This window comes from Myotis brandtii, unplaced genomic scaffold (genome assembly GCF_000412655.1).
Source record: "Myotis brandtii unplaced genomic scaffold, ASM41265v1 scaffold120, whole genome shotgun sequence".
Taxonomy (NCBI): domain Eukaryota; kingdom Metazoa; phylum Chordata; class Mammalia; order Chiroptera; family Vespertilionidae; genus Myotis; species Myotis brandtii.
Window position 1 is genome coordinate 1,271,873 of NW_005354174.1, and position 15,569 is coordinate 1,287,441.

General features: G+C 36.9%; 1 protein-coding gene and 1 pseudogene across 1 annotated transcript in view; both read right to left on the reverse strand.

The window, feature by feature from the left end:
- The window catches only part of APPBP2 (amyloid beta precursor protein (cytoplasmic tail) binding protein 2), a 48,047-nt gene that overhangs the window by 5,576 nt on the left and 26,902 nt on the right, over positions 1-15,569 (reverse strand). The window contains exons 6-12 of the mRNA XM_005858552.1: positions 12,400-12,489; positions 10,351-10,418; positions 10,165-10,270; positions 9,345-9,469; positions 6,780-6,865; positions 4,400-4,590; positions 1,569-1,734 (exon numbers count right to left, since the gene is read on the reverse strand). Of these exons, the coding sequence (XP_005858614.1) occupies positions 1,569-1,734; positions 4,400-4,590; positions 6,780-6,865; positions 9,345-9,469; positions 10,165-10,270; positions 10,351-10,418; positions 12,400-12,489 (832 nt within the window). The remainder of the gene's footprint in view (positions 1-1,568; positions 1,735-4,399; positions 4,591-6,779; positions 6,866-9,344; positions 9,470-10,164; positions 10,271-10,350; positions 10,419-12,399; positions 12,490-15,569) is intronic.
- On the reverse strand, positions 11,300-12,392 carry LOC102250774 (annotated as a pseudogene).

The following is a 15,569-nucleotide window of genomic DNA, read 5'->3' on the forward strand; positions in this document are numbered from 1 at the left end:
TACAGATAATGGGGAATCCACACATACAGAGATACATGATTTGACAAAGGTAGCACAGCAGAGGAGAGAGGACAATCTTTGAAAAAAGTGGTCCATTGGAGTGCTGTCCAGTGCACCAAAAAGGTTGTCGGTTTGATACCCACCTAACCTAGGCTGTAGATTTGATCCCGGTCAGAGTGTGTACTGGAGGCAACCAACCTTTCTCTCTCACATCAATGTCTCTCTCTCTCTCCCTTCCTCTCTAAAAAAAAGTCCTTAAAAAAAAAAAAAGCTTCTGGGTCAACTGTATATCCACATGGGGGAAGGTAAGGAAAAAATGTGATCCCTACCTCGCACAATAAAAACAAAATCAATTTCAGTACTATAGATCTAAATGTGAAAGGTAAAATGAAGTTTCCAGAAGATAATCTTCTAAATGAATATCTTCATGACTTTGGGGTAGGAAATATTTCTTAAACAGAATACAAAAGATTTTTCAAATAAGTTTAAAATAAAAAAAAAAAAGAATACAAAAGATGCTAATCAAAAAAGAAGAAAAAAAAACAATATATTAGATTACATTAAAATCTAAAACTTCTGTTCTTTGAAAGCTGTCATTAAAAAAAAAAGCAGTAGAGTGATCTATAACACATATAACCAACAAAGGACTTGTTAAATCCACATTATATTAAAAAAACTTCTATAAACCAGTAAAAAATGACAGAGAAGTCAATATAAAAATGGAGAAGTTGCCCTAGCTGGTTTGGCTCAGTGGATAGAGCATCAGCCTGCAGACTAAAGGGTCCTGGGTTTGATTCCAGTCAAGGGCACATGCTGGGGTTGCAGGCTGGATCCCCAGTAGGGGGCGTGCAGGAGACAGCCAATCGATGATTCTCTCTCATCATTGCTGTTTCTATCTCTCTCTCCCTTCCTCTCTGAAATCAATAAAAATATATTTAAAAATAAATAAATAAAAATGGAGTTCTAATAGGCACAACATTAAATGATGATCACAGTATCTTATTTTCTGATATATAAGTCCGAATATTTTGAAAATCCAAATATTTTGAAAAGCCATTAACAGTAGAATGAATAAACAAATTATATACTTATCTAATATTATTATAGCACTGGAAATTAACAGACAATAGTGATCTGGAACAACACAGATGATTTTCATTATTCATGTTCACCAAAAGAAGCCAGAGATGTATAAATATATATTATATGATTCCATTAATACCAAGTTAAAAAACAGGTAAACCTGATCTATCATTAAATCCAGAGAACAAAGAGGGTAATAATTACACTAATACTTTAATTTTTAAAATAACTATTTTTGCCTATAATTGACGTTGTGTCATACTTCATTCTGGTTTCAACATCAATAAATCATGTTTAGTAAAATGTTCCAGATGATTTTTGGGAGGTTTCAAGAAAAATTTGGCAGCTCTAAACTCATTTAAATCTTGGTAAAACACTTCCCTTATACAATATATAAGATATGTTGATCTCAAAAAATAATAATAATAACAATAAGATATGTTGATCTCTAATCAACTGACCAAGAAAATTATAAAATAACATACCAATGGCTATAGACCGCAAATAAAGTTTCTCAGCATTTTCATACTGATTCATGTCATAATTATATAAAGAAGCCAGATGTCCCACTGAAAGGGCAACTTCATAATCTTCTTGACCAAGAAGTTGCTCTTTAATCTGAATTGCTTTGATATGCATTTCTTCAGCTTCCTGGAAAAAAAAAAAAATTAAGCCATACAAACCATTAGATTGTGCTTTGCCTTATGTCAACAATTCTTACCCAATGAGCAAGATTCTTCTATGCTCAAGAGATTTTATGGATGTCATAAGGTAATCAGATCAGAGAATATACTACACTATTCCAAAAGTTAATTATGGGAAGCATTAACAATTTGGGGAAGCTCTCTCTGTACATAACCTAATGATAGTAATAGTGTTCTATGCCAAAAATAACCAGAGAAAACTTGTCCTGGTAATAAAAAGTTGTTTGAAGAAAATACCATTAAAGCATTCTAAAATGAAAATTATTTCAGTTAACACACTCTAAAACTTAACTGAACCTTGTGAAGCTTAAAATTCCATGATAGCATGTTAATTTTTTAAAAAATCTATTTTATTGATTTTTTAACAGAGAGGAAGGGAGAGGGATAGAGAGTTAGAAAGATCGATGAGAGAGAAACATCGATCAGCTGCCTCCTGCACACCCCCCACTGGGGATGTGCCCGCAACCGAGGTACATGCCATTGACCAGAATCGAACCTAGGACCCTTCAATCCCCAGGCTGACGCTCTATCCACTGAGCCAAACCGGTTACGGCTATACAGAAGTACATTTTATTTTTTGAAGTTATGATAATTTTTATTCTGACAAATTAAACTCAGGTTAATTGAGGAATAAATAGATTGAGTTTCAGGTAAAAAATAAATGTCTTAGGCAGGTGTTCCTATCCTTTCCTCATTGTGACCCTAAAATGGACATTAAGAATTTATAACCCTGCCGAAACCGGTTTGGCTCAGTGGATAGAGCGTCGGCCTGCGGACTGAAAGGTCCCAGGTTCGATTCTGGTCAAGGGCATGTACCTGGGTTGCGGGCACATCCCCAGTAGGAGATGTGCAGGAGGCAGCTGATAGATGTTTCTCTCTCATCGATGTTTCTAACTCTCTATCCCTCTCCCTTCCTCTCTGTAAAAAATCAATAAAATATATTCTCTTGGCCTTACATTTCTCATTGTTAAAAATTTTTCTTTTTCCCTGGAAAAAAGTGTATTTCCATATCACCAAGACTAGATTTGAGTTGAGAAATTTTTTTTTAATAACCGTGAGTTCAAAGCAGCATGCTGGTGACCAAGCACAGCCTGGTGCCCACAGCCTGAGTCCGGGCTTGGACAGGAAGAAGCCATTCATCCCGAAAGAATGGAGGGTGAATCAGCAGCCCCACGTGTGCCTTTCTGTGCCCCGATGACGACTGGTGTCCCCAGCAGGGGCGAGAGCGCCAGGAAAGCATCCCTGGAAGAATGAACGCAGAGGAGCAATTCTTAGGTGGATGAAGAGGATACTTAGTCTGTTAGAACCTCTTGCCTCTTTGCTGCCTTTAAAAATATGCTTAGTGGGGATCGGGCCCGGGACCCCTCTCCTCTTGCCAGGGAGCCCCCAGGCCTTGGTCTGTCCACCCCACTAGGGTAGAGGGTGGAGCCTGGCACTGGGAGGGAGATTTGAGCGTAGGTGCTTAGGGCATCCTCAAATTGCGTTATGCATGCCACCCTGTCTGCCATCGCTCCTTCTGGCTCTGGGTAACCACATCTTCTCCTCCTCCTGGCAGCGTCAAATTCATCAACAAGATCCAGTATGTGCACAGCTTGGAAGAGCTGGAGCAGCTCATCCCCATGGAGCACGTGCAGATCCCAGACTGCGTGCTACAGTGAGTGTCCCCATGCCCTGTGAGTGCCCCTCCTGCATCCTCAAGGCCCCCCGGCTCCTCAGGTTCCCACTCAGCTGCCCAAGAACCAGACGTGAGCGGCAGAGCAGCAAGACGGAGGGCATCAGTGAAACAAACACGTGTGAAATTAGGAAGTACAGTGGGCCTGGGGACCTAGTGCGGGGCAGGGCCAGCAAGCCACAGCCCACAGCTTGTTTTTATAAATAAAGTTTTAGTAGCACACCCACTTATTAACAGATCCTCTAGGGCTGTTTTCAAGCTACAACTGAATTGAGTTGGTGCAACCAAGACTGGCCTGCAAAGCTGCAAATAGTTACTCTCCAGCCCTTTACAGAAATATTTTGCCCTAATGGAGGGGTGTGGGAAGAGACTGGACAAAAATCGTACACCTATGGATGAGGACAGTGGGGGAAAAAGGGCAGAGGGTGGGGTGGGAACTGGGTGGAGGGGAGCTATGGGGGGAAAAGAGAGGAACAACTGTAATAATCTGAACAATTAAGATTGATTTAAAAAAATAATAATAATACTTGCAATATCTGACATTTCTTGCATAACCACTATGTGCTAGGCGCTCTGCCACTTGCTGTACTCAACCTACCTAAAAACTATGTTTTAAGTCCAACTATAACATGCATATTAGCCTTTAGGGTTTGATATATTTCTTATTTTTCCAAGATCTGGATTTTTGAAACATTTATATTTTGACTATGTTGCTTTATACTAGATTATTTTCTCAAAAATTTTCCAGTTATTTTTATTGTAGAAAGTATTGCATATATCCCCTTCCCCCATATATTTTCTCAATTTTAATGAAATATGGTATGAGTAAGATAAACGTGTACTTTATTATTTAAGATTACTGAAGATATATCATTTAAGATTATGCTTTATTACTTTAGATTATTCAGAGAAAGAAAAATATAGTAAAACACATTTCTACCTTAAATTTTCTCATTGACTGATAAAGTCTTCCAAGGTTTCCATAGTGTTTTGCAGTCTGGACATTGAATTCCCCAAAAGCTTTTTTAGCTAGTTGGAGTGAAGATAGGTGCAAATCATGAGCTTCTTGAAGCAGCCTCTGTTCAGTTTCTTTATTATGACAGTCGATTGCAATCTCCTCTAAAATAAGTGCTGAATAAGAAAGCAATGAAATTAGTGTACTTTCAAACCATCTATCAGAGCTAATCTGAGCATATAATTTAAAATTAAATGCATATATACGTAGATATGGTTTAAAACTAGTAAGAAGAAAGTATTCCACTCCACTGGGGGGGGGGGGGACCACAGTTTGGGGGGGTATGTCATTCAAATTTAAGAAAAACAATGGTGTTTCAAATTATTTGCAGAATTAATTATTGTACTAGAATGCTATACATTGCCGGTATGAATTTGTTTTTTAAAGGAAAAGGCAAACATTTTAAAGTTATGAAACTGTTGAGGAGAACCTAAGCACAGTTGAAAATTTTGAAACTATACTTTTATAAAATATAACCTTTAATTAAATACAACAGAAGAACTGGTTTCCTTCTACTCAACCAACCAAATCAGGCATGAAGATAGTCTTTTACCAGATAATTTTATTTCTAGGAAAACTGGCCATGTGCACAAGAGTAAAAGAGATTTCGTTCACTGTAGCATTTTTAAAGAACAAAGGATTAAAAACAATATAAAGGTCCAAAAACAGGGATGAGGTTAAAAATATCAGAAAAAAGGAAGTATACCTACTTGTACTAACATGGAAAAATGTTAATAAGTGTAAAAAAAAGATTATAAAACTAAGAAAAAATGTATTCATTTATTTCATTAGTGAGTGCAGAAAAAGTCTGAAAATATTTCACCAAAATGTTGCTTCTGGATTGGTAAAATGTCAGGTGACTTCATTTTTTTCTTTTCTATCTTTTAATTTTTGACATCGATCATATATTACTTGTGTAACTTTAAAAATGAAAACTGGTGCTCAGCCAGTATAGCAAAGTGGTGGAGCATCTACCCATGAACCAGGAGGTCACAATTTGATTCCCAGTCAGGGTACATGCCCGGGTTTCAGGCTTGATCCCTAGTAGATGTGCAGCAGGCAGCAGATTGATGATTCTCTGTCATCATTGATGTTTTTGTCTCTCTCTCCCTCTCCCTTCATCTCTGAAATCAATAAAAACATGCTTAGCCCTGCTGTGGTTGCTCAGTATCGACCTATGAACCAGGAGGTCACGGTTCGATTCCCGGTCAGGGCACATGCCTGGGTTGTGGGCTCGAACCCCAGTGGGGGGCGTGCAGGAGGCAGCCAATCGATGATTTTTATCATTGATGGTTCTATCTCTCTTCCCCTCTCCCTTCCTCTCTGAAATCAATAATATACACACACACACACACACACACACACACACACATATATGTTTTTAAAATGTTTAAAAATAAAATAAATGCAAACTAAGGGGGGGGGGAGCCCCTGTTTCGGAATTAAGGTAAAATTTATCCAACATGCATGGAGTTACCACATGGGTGACATAATTATGTTGGCAAAATAAATGCCTTAAATGCTTGGCAGTGATTATAGGAAAAGTTAAAATAACAAAAGAACGTGGTATTTGTTAAGAGTCTTGAAACATTAAGGATAATGTGACATGCAGCTGAAGAATCCTACACTATAAAGCTGAAGGCATGTGAAAAACCCATCTTCAGTTTGCTATTCATGTTACTGTGCAATAATCCTTCGTGTTATACATGAATGAATGCATGTAAATGGAGGAAGGGATGGGGGTAGACATTCTCGCTTATTAACAATGCTATATGAGAGAAGCAAACAACCTTTCATTTCGAATCGCTGGAAATTACTTTATTTGTTGTTTTTAATCCTCACCTGAGGATATTTATCCATTGATTTTTTTTTTTAAAGAGAGAGTGGAAGAGAAAGGGAGAGACAGAGAGAAATACTGATGTGAGAGAAACACATCGATTAGTTGCCTCCTGCACCTGCCCTAACCAGGGCCCGGGCCAGGGAGGAGCCTGTAACTATTAGTAAACCAAGGTACATACCCTTGACTGGAATCGAACCCAGGACCCTTTGGTCCACAGGCCGACGCTCTATTCACTGAGCCAAGCCAGATAGGGCTGGAAATGACTTTAAATCAGTGAATCTGCTATCCTAGTATATAGATACAGTCTAATCCTAAGCACTACCCCTGAAGAAATAAATATCCTTATTTTGTACCATATATCATCAATTAAAAAATATCAAAGACTAGACATCAATTACAATTGACAGTTAAAGAAATCTATACAGACAGACAGATAGATACTGAAGACTAAATTACAAAGGGTACCTTTCACCCTCTTTGAAGAAGCCAAAAGAAGATGATCTTCAGGTAGGATGTGGGTAATGATACCAATAGCTCTTTCTGCATGAAATCTGCAATACAGATAGATATATTCTGGCATTTCTTCCCCACCCCTGCTTCCCTCTCAGGCCTTCTTACCTCCCTCTCTCTTTCTTCAACACCAAGTCATCAAATTAAACCTTCAGAGCCCACCATTTAGACAGAAATAAGCAATACAGATAGATAAATATATTCTGGTATTTCCTTTTAGTTAAAAGTGATTTAAGCATTTTTTAAAAACACAATTTATAATACTGAGAATTTCTAACACTATCTATAGTATAGAACAATTATTTGGGTTTTTTTTGGTTTAAATTTCTATCTGCTTGTGAACTGAACTTTTAACATCCAATGGATTCCCATCTCCCTCAGAATAAACTATAAAGTTATGACAACCTACAAGACTCAAAATGATCGTTTACTGGGTTACCTCTCTAACGTCATCTCCCACCATTTTCAAAAACAACACTTCCAGTCACAGTTTTCTGAATATGCAAATCATGTTCTTACATAGGACTCTGAAATACTCTTCCCTTGAATATCTACATGGCTCACTCCTCATTGAAAAGCCTTTCTAGCCTATACAAAAGTCCCTAAATAATCTACAATTACTCTCTAAACTCCTAGTTTACTTTATTCTTCACAACGTGCATCCTCACCTGATAGGTTTGGTTATTTGTTTATGGCCCATCTCACCAAGCAGAAGGTAAGCTATCTGTCTATCTTATCTGTTAGTTCCTTAAAAAAACTCTAAGCTTTCTATCTCCATCTTCCAAGTAATCATTATTTTCATTACATTAAATGTCTTCTAACTCACTGTCTATTTTATTGTGTCTAATATACCAGCTAACTTATCTACTGAGTTTTAATGTCAATTAGCATTTTCTAAATCTAGCTATATTTTTTTATAACAGCTCTTATATTAAGACATAATTCATATCACATAATTCACCTATTTAAAGTGTACAACTCAACAGTTTTTAGTATGTTGACAGAGTTGTGTACCCAGCACCACAATCAATTTCAGAATATTTTCATCACCCCAAAAAGAAACTCTGTGCCATTAGCAGTAACTCTACATTTTCCTTCAACCCCTTAACCCTATGCAACCAACCACCTTTACTTTCTGTCTCTATAGATTTGCCTATTCTGGATATTTCATATAAACATAATCATACAAATGTTGTTCTTTGTGACTGGCTTCTTTCACTTAGTACATGTTTTTCAAGGTTCATCCATTCTGTAGCATGTATCAGACAGATGTTTTGTTTTTAAATCTGCCTTTTTATTTCTTTTGTTTCCCCTCCAAAATATTACTGATTCCTTCTTTTATATCAGGGTCAGCAATTATTTTCTGTAAAGGGCCAGCTAAAGATTTTAGGTTGTGTGGGCCACACATGCTGTCCCAACTACTCAACTCTGCTGTTGTAATGTGAAAGCAGTCAGAGGATACTTAAGAGAAGGAAAAATGCTATGTTCAAATAAAACTTTATTTTGCCTGCAGGCCATAGTTTGCCAAGCCATTTATATCTTTAATCATTTAAGAATACTTACTTTATATAATATCAACCAAAAAGTTCTGTTAAGCAACGTTCTTAGGATCCTAATCCTGTTCATTGTATCTACTGACTCTCATTCGTAAGGAAATGTTGCTCTACTTCTTTTTAATTTTTTAGAATGGTGAGTTGAGCTGAGTCTATGGAAAATCTATATGGTTTGGTTTGAGGGTTATTTCCAAGAGTTTTACATTTTCTCCTGAAAAGCATCCCAAGAGAACTAGTAGTTTCAATGCTTTTCTCAATTTGAGGGTTCCTGCATGCATGATGCCCAAACACAAGAGTGCTACATGTCTGTGGCTATAAATATCCCTTTGAGGAATTTATGACAAGTTTCCTTGTCATCTCTCTTGCCAGTGGGCAAAATTTTTTTCCAGTCTATCCTTTCTCTGAGAGTAGTAGCCTTGATACTGGTGGCTTCAAGTGAAGATTTCATTTCAAACCACAGCTTACTGTAGGCTAAATGCTTTGTCTCTTAAACCCAGGACTGCTATTCAACCAAGATTACAGAAATTTGTAAGCTTTCCCACTACTCCAGAGCAGTTATACCACAGTTTGGATTTTAGTCGATTATTTAACTTTTTGGATTTTAATGCATTATTGGCCCATGGAGACTTCCTTCTTCTCTTGCAAGATCAGTTATGCATTTTAAAAAATAATTGTTTTATTCAGTATTTCTGTGTCTTCTGAACAAGAAGTTTTTAGGTTAAGTTTGCCATTTAGCCTGAGGCTACTACTATATTACAAGAAAAATTATTGGAGAAAATAATTTATATTAAACCACATAAATGCTAAATTGATATGATTTTAAAATGTCAAAGACATTTTAGGCATCATATTAAAGCTCCAAGAAGACAAATTTAATGCATAAAGTACATTAAATACTACTGTATTAGGAAAAACAAAACAATAGCAACAGCATATAATCCCTCATGAAAAGGAACATGGAACTTACAGTGCATTGTCAAATTTCCCAGAACTATATTGGTGAACATAAGAAGAATAAGCCAAGTCTTCATGAGCTGTTGCTACATGGATATTTTTGCCACCAAACACCGACTGCCGAATGTCAAGGGCTGCCTGAAAAGTCATCAAAATAATTGATAATACTGTAAATCCTTAGAAACCACTACTCAGTTAAATTAAGCATCCTAGTAATTTAAATATATGTCCTATATACTTATCCTATCAGTTTTTAAGTAAAGTCCTTGCTGCATTTAAATCACAATAGAACATAAAAGTTACCTATAAGGCTTGATTTTCTGAAGACTGAGTCTGACTCAAAAGGCAATGGCTTAATAATAAAAACCATTCATATGTCTTGAGAATCATATCAGTGTTTTTTTCTATGTGTTTTCTCAGAAGTGAACTACAAAATGAAGGATACCTTGTCCAGAACCATGGCAAAAACATAATTTACCTGAGAAAGATTCAGATAAGGCCTAAAATAGCTTTGTCTCTATTGACCCTCCTTGCTATTACAAAGGCAGCTATGGCTTGCCTAAATCAACAAGGACAAGCCATTATCTGGACAAATGAAATGGAAGAGTGCTCTTTAATATGAGCCCACAATCCACAACTCTTTTCCTGGACGATTCTCTTTAATTCCTAAAACATTAACTTGTAAGCTTTCTAGATATTCGTCAACTAATGGTGTGCCTAGTTGAGGAGGGGCTCAGAAAGTTATTTTTTGAGAGTAGTTTATACACTGAAAACAAGTACAGGTCAGCAAATCAATTTAGGTTGAAAGAAAAAAAGTGTAACCATTAACATACCTGATAAATTGCAACAGACTGACAGATATTATCTACATTGAGTAGGTAGAACCCATAATCTAGCAGCGTGTCAGAATATTTTGGGTGTTTGGATCCAAAATGATCCCTATAAAAAGATACGAAACTATTAGGATATCAAGTAGAGACAGATAATTTGAAGTGGTATTTTTAATAACAATCACCTACCGTGCCAAATACACTGCATGTTTAATTAACTGTTCTGCCTTCTTAAATTCACGTTTTACAACACAAGCCTAAAGATAAAGTAAAAAATTATTAAACAACTCTCAGTGTGTTAAAATAAGTATAGTTTATATATTCAAACTATAATGGTCAAAAAGAAAAAGCACCTTCAAACATAAATAGAAGTGTTCTATTTGTAATTCTTTTCTTTCCAACTTGAAAATTTTATTATACACAGATCTAAATATATCCTGGAAAATTATAAAGATTAAAATTTTGATAGCCATGCCCAATACAAACCTGCTATAACAAAGCTACCTTACAAAGTTGGTATACTCCCATCCTTCCTTATTATTAAAATAAAATGGTGGGGGTAGGGCTCACCATGTTATTTTCTAGGGTACTTATTTATATTCCAGTTCTAGACTAGCTTTACAACTATCTTATCATTTTCATCTGACAATTTTTATATGCACAGAATTTTTAGTTTTCCTTTTACTTCTTAAAATATTTTGATTCATGAGGATAGGCAGTAGTTTTAAAACTCTACCATTTGTATACAGAAATAGACATCTTGAACATATATTTCATTGTCTTTATATTAAATATACACCCTGGCCGGGTAGTTCAGTTGGTTAGAGCATTGTCCCAAATGCCAAGGTTGAGGATTTGATCCCCATTCAGGGAACATATAACAAATCAATGAATGCATTATTAACTGAAACAAATCAAAGTCTTTCTCTCTCTAAAAATCAATAAAAATATTTACATACATTTCACAGAAATTGTACTCTTCTAAATCTGTAATTTTAGAATCTGTCTTCTAATTGACAGTAAAACCAACCAAAATGTAATATTCAAAACTGAAAATTCTATGAGTATAGAGCATATTTGAAATGTACATCAATGCTTTTAAAGCCTCAGTGCACCAAAGCAGCAATTTTTGTTGTTGTTGTTAGTTTATATCTTTTATTAACCCATATACAATTACTTGTCTTCTTCTGGTTTGTTGAAGCAATAGATCAAACAACATTGGCCACAACAATGTCTGTCAAAGTGGCTAGCCATAAAAACTTCAGCACCACATTCATGTGAAGGGCATTCCCAATGAAGGCGACTGATTTAGCCATTTGCATTCACTTTGTAGTATTTCAGGACAGCCAGCTTAATCTTTCTCTTATACTTATTCTTCTTGGGAGTGGTGTTAAAGATTTCTTCCTTTTCTTATTAGCACCACGACCAAGTCTCAACACAAGATGAAGAGTGGTCTTCTTTTAAATGTTGTAGTCAGACAAAGTACATCTGTCTTCCAGTTGCTTGGCAGCAAAGATCAGTCTTTGCTGATCAGTAGGAATTCCTTACCCTGGAACTTGGCCTTTACATTTTCTACTGTATCCAAGGGTTCAACCTCGAGAGTGATGGTCTTCCCTGTAAGGGTTTTCATGAAAATCTGCATCTTGGCAGGGATTCCACCACAGATGGTGAATGAGAAAGAAAGAGTGAAGTGCAGGCCCACAGGGTTTCCCGGTTCAAAGCAGCAATTTTAGATATTACTAACTGGCCTCAAAGAGTTAATGCATTTATTTACAGAATAAAAAGAAACTAAAGGAAAAAATCACATATGTATTGCCCAACAGGTCAATTATAGAAAGCTGACATACTATGAGACTAAAATACTATGACCAAAAGATTTACTACCTTTAGGAGAAAAGTAATCAAAGCCTATACAGCTATGGCATAAGAGTTCAGGTTATTGTAAAGGTTACACACACACACACACACACACACACACACACACACACTCTCTCTCTCAAGCTCAAGCAGAATAGCATCAAAATTCTATTTCGATCTGTACTTAAGAGAGCTGATTATAAAAATAAAATTTTTCACAAGTTTTCTGTGAAATCAGATTTCTAAAACTGAGAAGAATGTAAACTTAGAAAATAGATTTTGTTAGTCCACAGAGTATGCAATACCTAATTTGTTAAATAAGTGAGTTAAGACAAATTTAAAATTTGCTAAATCCTTTAATTAATTTAACATTATACTCACCTTAGAAGCTTGTCTTAAAACATCCACCACAACTTTGACTGGTAAGCCTGCTGTGATTTCTTTCATTGCCTCAATGCACCATTTGTATGCCTAAAGAGAAAAAAAAAATTAAAAATAAATAAATATATATATTCTTTCTTCAATTTTTCAAGTACTTGAAGAAGAACACACAAAATATTTACACTTACAATTTTTTCTAAGGCTAAGTTCTTAGGATATATAACACATATTCAGGAAATCAGAGCCATGTTCTCTTCTCTTTGCACATACTGTTCCCTCTGCCTTAGAATACATTCCTCTTTCCTCTTAACCCATCTAACTTATCTCTCAAGTTTCAGTCCTAGACTAGGTTTCCTGTACTTTCCTTCTCCTACTGTAATGCTTACTATTTAATTGGGGGGGGGGCATATATTTTGTTTTATTTTTTGTTGTATGTATTGGGATAACATTCATTAATACAATTATATAGGTTTCAGGTGTACAATTCTGTAATACACCATCTGTATATTGTATTGTGTGTTTGTCACCCCAAGTCAAGTCTTTCATCACCATTTATCCCCCGCTATACCCTCCCCTACCTCCTCCCACCCCCCTTTTACTCTAGTAATCACCATGCTATTGTCTGTGTCTATGAGCTGGTACTATTTTATATCTTACTTGCCTATTTAGTTGACTGCTTCCTTTATGCCAGCTATTGTTCCAAACACTTTATGTGTATTAACACATTTAACTGACACAACAGTCCCATGAAATATGTAACATTTCTATGGAAAACTGAGGTGCAGAAAAGTCTAGATACCTAGATACTAGCCAGGCAGTGTGCTAGTATCTAGGTATCTAGTGAGGAACAAAACATAAAATGACGCTCCTCTCCTAGTACTTAGTGGGAGAAGGGGAGAAAAAGCAAAATAAATTATTTTGGACAGTAAGTTCAAAGAAATAAAAAGAGCCTGGCCGGTGTGGAACACTGGTTGAGCATCGACCTATGAACCAGCAGGTCACAGTTCGATTCCTAGTCAGGGCACATGCCCAGGTTGTGAGTTCAATCCCCAGTAGGAGGCAGCTGATCGATGATTCTCTCTCTTCACTGATGTTTCTCTCTCCCTCTCCTTTCCTATTTCGGAAATCATTAAAAATCAAACAAACAAATACTAGTAAATAAATGAAAAACAAAAAAAATTTCCTGCCCCTCACTGGGGAAGGATATAATTCCCTTTCACGTTAAAGATGAGAGTGGTCATGTGATTTCCTTTGGCTAATTAAAATATGAATAGAAGTGAAATGTGCCATTTCTGGAAGAAAGTTCTAAGAGTCAGTATTACTTCCTCATGATGTTTTCTGCCTCTGCTACACGGCTGATTCTGGAGAGAACCAGCTCTAATGTTCTAGATCAGTGGTTCTCAACCTTCCTAATGCCGTGACCCTTTAATACAGTTCCTCATGTTGTGGTGACCCCCAACCATAAAATTATTTTCGTTGCTACTTCATAACTGTAATTTTGCTACTGTTATGAATAGTAATGTAAATATCTGATATGCAGGATGTATTTTCATTGTTACAAATTGAACATAATTAAAGCATAGTGATTAATCACAAAAACAATATGTAATTATATATTCAATATGTGTTTTCAGATGGTCTTAGGCGACCCCTGTGAAAGGTTCGTTTGTCCCCCAAAAGGGGTCGCGACCCACAGGTTGAGAACTGCTGTTCTAGATATAAACTGCTTCATCACATGGAATTTTGAGCAAATGCAGACATAGTGTTAAGCAGAGCAACAGAGATCCCCAAGACAGGCTGTAGCATGAGCGTAAAATAAACTTGCATTGTTCCAATCTACTGCTATTTTAGGGTTATTATCTCAGTAGAGCCTAGCCTACTGTAACTTATATCAGGCTATGGTGATAATTCATATCTGCTGACTTAGTAACTATATCCTCAAGATTGTGTACTTTTCTATAGTTATCACTGACAAATGTATTTATATTTAAAAAAATAAACTATCAAAATTATCCAAGAAACATCTATAAACATTCCTCATGAAACTGCTGAGAGCTGCAAACACCATGAATAAGGCACAGTATAAAACCCCCATTAAAATACAGGGGAAAAAATTACGGTCAATTAAATGGTAACTGCCTAATAAAGAAAATGGAAACTGGTAAATAAAAGGTACTTTGTTCCACTGGCTATATTAAGATGAGCCTGGGGCTGAATATGGGAGTAAAGAATGGCATGATTTGAATCACTATAGATAACAGAAAGAACAGAGTGTAGTTCTAGAGGGCAGTATAAAAAATAAGGATAAAAAAATGATAAAAGAGGCACCAGAGATGACTTGAGTTCCTATGGAGAAATATAAAAAATGGTGAGGCACCTGGATAGCTCTTAATACTCAAACTGTTATTATTTACCCCTCTCTCATTTCCAGTAAATTAGGCTATTCACACAAAGGCCTCCTGTGAATGGATTGGTTGTAGGTGTATGAAAATCTTGGAAAGGGTCCAAATTCTATGCCTTGATCAATAAGCTATGGAACAGACACTGCACACAGGGGCAGCAAAACAATCCATCCACAAAACTAATTTAGCAGATAGAGGAGCTCAGCATCAAAAATAATCAGAAGAGTATACATAAACCAGCTGAGAAATTGCAGGCATGCTGATAAGAATTTTAGATTTTTATAAATGGGTTCAGTGTCTTCTTATATAGATACTAGAGGCCCGGTGCATGACATTCATGCACTCTGGGGCGGGGGTGTGGGGAGGGGGGTTTGGGTTCCCTCAGCCCGGCCTGCACCCTCTCACAGTCCAGGAGCCCTCGGGGGATGTCTGACTGATGGCTTAGGCTCACTCCCCACCTGCCCTTCCCCACACCGGAGCAGGCCTAAGCCAGCAGTCGGACATCCTTAGTGCTGCTGCAGAGGTGGGAGAGGCTCCCGCCACCACCACTGTGCTCGCCAGCCATGAGCCCAGCTTCTGGATGAGCAGCGCTCCCCCTGTGGGAACGCACTGACCACCAGGGGGCAGCTCCTGCATTGAGTGTCTGCCCTCTGGTGGTCAGTGTGCGTCATAGCGACCAGTTGTTCCACTGTTTGGTCAATTTGCATATTAGCCCCTTATTATATAGGACTAGAGGCCCATTGCACGAAGATTCGTGCAATAGGCCTT